Consider the following 5,091-nt stretch of genomic DNA (forward strand, 5'->3'; position numbering starts at 1 on the left):
ATCAGTGATCCTCAGAGACATGCAAAACCGGTCCCAAGCTGCAAGCTCCGTGCCGTGCACTGTAACATGACTGCCTCCCACCCTATCTGCCGGGTCCTCAAGCATGTTGAAGTCTCCCCCAACACACCAATGTGCGGCCTCCCACATGCCTTTGTCTTGCACCCCTACCAATTCAACTAGCTCTCTTACCATCACTATCCAAGATGCCTTTTGCATTAGACATTTGGGGAAGAAACACAGCAACCCTTGCTAAAGAATGAGTGGGCATGTGTAAGATGCCAAAACAACCCTTTCCCTTTTGAAAGTGACAATTGGTCCCATGCCAACCAAGAAAGAGTCCTCCATGAATTTATGCCAATCCTCTATAGAAAATCTCCGATAGGGCCCACATTCCTTTTCCAATGACACTTGCCAAAGTCCAACGACGGGCATACGTACATTATATAAGCATTCCGAACAGCATCGAAAATATCAATTTGCCATTGGGATGGTTAGCTATGATTCTAGGGTTCAGATCATTTTTTACTAATATTCCAAGCTCACTTCCCCATTCATAATCATCCAATCTTTAAACCAATCCCTCCTCGGGATACTACCAAAAAGAATGTTACTGAATGGCCATCGTAAAGTACCCCCATTCCTTTATGAGCCCCCAAATGGAAGCACTCTTCTTTTCATCTCTTATCCGTCACGTTCCACGAGCTCCCAAAAAATTTAAAGGAGTAGCTCATAACAGAGCCATTTTTGGGACCATTTCCACCTCCTCCCCTTCCCTTCGTGCATCATCAGTTCCTGATGTACCCTTCCAAGCTCTATCAATTAGATGATCAATTTTTTGTTCTAAAGAAGGGCCACTATCACTCTCCCTCAAGGGGGTATAGGGATTAGAAATGAAGGGGCAAGAACTGCCCCTATCAATCTCCCTCAAGGGGGTAGGATTAGAATACATTTTAAGGGGTTCAAGCCGCTTTGAGCATTTTGGTCTTTACCCTTCAATCTCTAATGGGAAATTATTTCTTCCCTCTCCTTTAGCTTGTCTTACAGTAGACTTCCCTTCAACTTTATCCAAAGCCCTTCATAACATTCTCAACTCGTCTTTCAACATATCCTTTCCCTTAACATCCACTCCCTAACTTGCTATTGATTCAACTCTCTCCCGTTATTTTGTGTACTTACTTTCTCATTCACCTTTGCCTAAGGACTGTTCTAAACAATTTTTTACAATGTGCTCAAACCCGCCACATTTGAAGCAAGCACCTGGGAAGGCACCAAATCTAAGCCCCAATTCTAAGATACCCGAGTCTCCTAAATCCACTTCAATCAATTTTGACATATCCTTGGTAGTATTCCATGAGATACAAAAACTACTTGTTACCCATCTCATTATTGGGAGATAATGCTTCAATCCCAAAGAATAAGTGATATCATGCATAACTGGTCTAGGCTAAGGAGGGAGGCCTGCAATCTCAACCCGTACTTGGCATGCAATTTACAAACTTTAATAAATAACAACAGGTCACATGGAAATACATGCACCAATCGACCAACCAAAAAAAGGGGACCCTTCAAAAACAGCTTAGTCACAAATTTGCCTTTGATAAATAGCATAGTGAAGAAGCCTTTACCAAGGTGAAAGACTTAAGAACATTATCATGCTTTACACCTTCTTGAAGCCACCTACCAATCTTTACCTTAAAAATGGTCTACCTAGGCAAGAAAGGTTAACACTACACAGTAGAAGAGACCCATTGGCCTCCTGTTTAGTTTTGGATTGATACTCAAACAACTTCTCTCTCAAATACATCCTCTCACTCATACATCCAATTCGGCACATTTTTCTCTTAAGCACTCACCTTCATCCTCATGTCACAATCGTTTTATCTCTTCCACAAAGTTTTCACCCCAATCTCTTATCACTCAACTACGTTTTGAATCCCTTCATGCCACAAGGTCCGCATGCCGCCATCTTCCCAAACGTTTGGTTGCATGCAACAAACGCTTGATGCTAATTTCAGTATTCCACTCAATTTTACACGTGCAAATGATTTACCCACTACTTGCTCTTAAAATTAAAGCATTTGACTTCTGGAAGAATGGTTTAAGTTCAAGTGTTTGTTCATGTATAGGTAGGAAACTTTATGGTCGCCATCCGCACATCTGAGGACATCATTACTTAAATTGTCTCCTCACGCTTATTTTCTCCATTCCTTTCTTAGATCCAACAATGATAATGTTTGCAATAATATTTCGTAACATTCTACAGCAAGAACAGTAATTGTCGAAGACATCAAAGATCGTGACTTTCGAGTATTCCAATTCTAACAAACCGTGCAAGGCCACACTCCGTATTGACCAAACAACATCCTTAGCATGAAGGACAGGGCCCACGACAGAATACGGCGGAAAATTAGACAACCAAACATAGTTAATCAAAATCAGCATATGTAGTTAAAACAGTTTTGCTCGCAATACTAAAATTAACTCCCAACATCCTTACGCATGTACAACAGGGACAATACAAAACCAACTACAACTCCTAACATCCTTAAGCATGTACAGCAGCGACAATACACAACCAATTACTTACACATGAGGCGACCATATTAAAATCAACTCCCACATCCTTAGCATAAAACAGGGACCACGACAATATACGGCGGAAAGTTAAGACAACCAAACATAGTTATTATAACAAAAATCAGCATATGTAGTTATTAAAACACTAAGGCTTGGACGAATATTGCTCCCACTAACAAAAGGAAACCACGTCACAGATGGCAGGATTGAGCTTTAGTGTTGGATATAACCAGTGGTAAGATGCATGCACATCAGACAGCGAGGTTTGCTTGTTCAAAGAGCGCGGCTTGTTGGCGAGCTGCTTCGGGAGTTTCAAGGGCAGCATTGAACTGCTGTCGCACTTGAAGAGGAGTATAAAAGAAGTTCTGGAAAGTGTAGGCGTTGAGGAGAGAGGCAGTGCCTTGACGAGCGAGGGCACTGTACTCGTCCTGGTTGGGGTTGACAAGAGCTTGCATAAGAGTCATCTGGCCTCCAAACACTGAAGGAGCCCGGCCACCAAAGATCCTTCCAAGAGTGCCCAGTGAAGACAAAACACTCGGGAACTTTCCACCGTTGCTGCTCCAAAAACTGCAAAACTAAACGTTCTCAGTACAATACACTAGGCCAACCTAATTCTACTATGTTCCTTAACTTAGATTACCTGAAGAGCCGTATTTAAAACTCGATGCTTACCCGCAAGAACCCTTTCCGCCGCCACCATAGCCTCCAGACGGAGGAGTAGTAATGATTGGAGTGGGAGAACTAATGATCGGAGAAGAAATTGGAGAGCCAATGGCAGGTGAAGAAAAAGGAGACCCTATCACTGGTGACGAAGTAGGCGACCCAATCACAGGTGAAGAAGAGGGAGACCCAATAACTGGCGAAACTGTTGGCGACCCAACAACAGGAGATGATCCGGAACTCGGACTGCTTCCGTATGGTGGCGTCTCTGGTGGGGTCTCGACAACTGGAGAACTGCCAGAAGATGGTGGAGTGTAGGATGACGACGGACCTTCTGTCACTGGAGACGAGCCAGATGATGGTGGAGTGTAGGATGGGGGCGATTCCACGACAGGTGAGCTACCGGAAGACGGCGGAGTGTAAGTAGATGACGGACCTTGGGACACTGGTGACGAGCCAGACGATGGCGGAGTGTAGGACGGCGGGGACTCTACAACAGGAGAACTACCGGACGATGGCGGGGTGTAGGAAGAGGACGGACCCTCTACTGTTGGAGACGACCCGGAAGGAGGAGAGTAGGAGGGAGGGCTTTCGACAACAGGAGAGCTGCCGGAAGAGGGTGGAGTGTAGGATGAAGATGGGCCTTCAGTAACTGGAGACGAGCCAGAAGACGGTGGAGAGTATGACGGAGGGCTTTCTACAACAGGAGAGCTCCCGGATGAGGGTGGAGTGTAAGATGAAGATGGGCCTTCAGTAACTGGAGACGAGCCAGAAGACGGTGAAGAGTACGACGGAGGAGTTTCTACGACAGGAGAGCTACCGGATGAGGGTGGAGTGTACGATGAAGATGGGCCTTCATTAACTGGAGACGAGCCAGAAGACGGTGGAGAGTATGATGGAGGGCTTTCTACGACCGGGGAGCTACCGGATGAGGGTGGTGAGTAGGATGACGAGGGACCTTCAGAGATTGGAGAGGAGCCGGAAGATGGCGGGGTGTACGACGGAGGTGATTCTACGACAGGAGAGCTACCAGAAGAAGGTGGTGAGTAAGATGAAGATGGAGGGGTTTCGACTGGTGACGAGCCAGAAGACGAGGGAGGGGGGCAATATTTGGTTGGGGGAGTCTCGACGACGGGAGAAGAGCCGGATGACGGGGGTGTGTAGGACACAGGTGGTGATTCAACCACGGGGGAGCTGCCGGACGACGGGGGGGAATACGACGGTGGAGACTCGACGACGGGTGAAGAGCCGGAGGACGGAGGGGTGTAGGATGACGAAGGGGGGGTCTCTACGACGGGAGAGGAGCCGGATGACGGAGGGGTGTAGCTAGACGGAGGTGATTCTACACCGGGAGACGAGCCCGACGACGGAGAGCTGCCGCTGGAAGATGACGGAGGGGAGTAGCTAGGAGTGGTAGATGGGGTAGAGACGGGAGAAGAACCAGAAGAAGGCGACGGAGACTGATAATAACCAAGGTAGCGTGCCGAACTTCTAGCCGACGCCCATTGGACGTCGACGGAGAGAGCCAAAAGAAGAACGAAACACACCCGGCAGTCCATGTCGGGTAACTAACCGTCAAATATGTCCGCTGAAAACCGGAGAAGGCTGAGGGGATTTAAAGTGCTCTGTGCTCTGGGAGGGAAGCATTTCCCCAGCCACTATATAGTTGCACAAGTAGCAAGCCAGGTATCCGCCGATGCCACGCGGCGACCCGTGAATGGGTCCCCTGACAAATCAAAATTTCTCGCCATGCACGTTAGCCACTCTGCCGACGATCACCCATGCATTAAATTCTGTTTCTTATTTTTTCTTTCAAAAGCAATTTCTAAATTGTTTTCTTTTTTAAAATTATAT

The 5,091-nt window shown here is 46.8% G+C and overlaps 1 protein-coding gene across 1 annotated transcript; it reads right to left on the reverse strand.

The window, feature by feature from the left end:
- Window positions 1–2,653: 2,653 nt before the first annotated feature.
- LOC147615398 (uncharacterized) lies at window positions 2,654–4,872 on the reverse strand. Its single transcript, XM_086779493.1, has 2 exons — window positions 3,250–4,872; window positions 2,654–3,144 (listed from the first exon to the last, which is right to left on the reverse strand). Exons 1-2 carry the CDS (start codon window positions 4,794–4,796, stop codon window positions 2,829–2,831), a joined length of 1,863 nt encoding a protein of 620 aa, XP_086635619.1. The 5' UTR covers window positions 4,797–4,872; the 3' UTR covers window positions 2,654–2,828.
- Between the last annotated feature and the right edge of the window lie 219 nt (window positions 4,873–5,091).

Source organism: Cibotium barometz, chromosome 40, assembly GCF_041138505.1.
Source record: "Cibotium barometz isolate CiBa-2024 chromosome 40, ASM4113850v1, whole genome shotgun sequence".
NCBI lineage: Eukaryota > Viridiplantae > Streptophyta > Polypodiopsida > Cyatheales > Cibotiaceae > Cibotium > Cibotium barometz.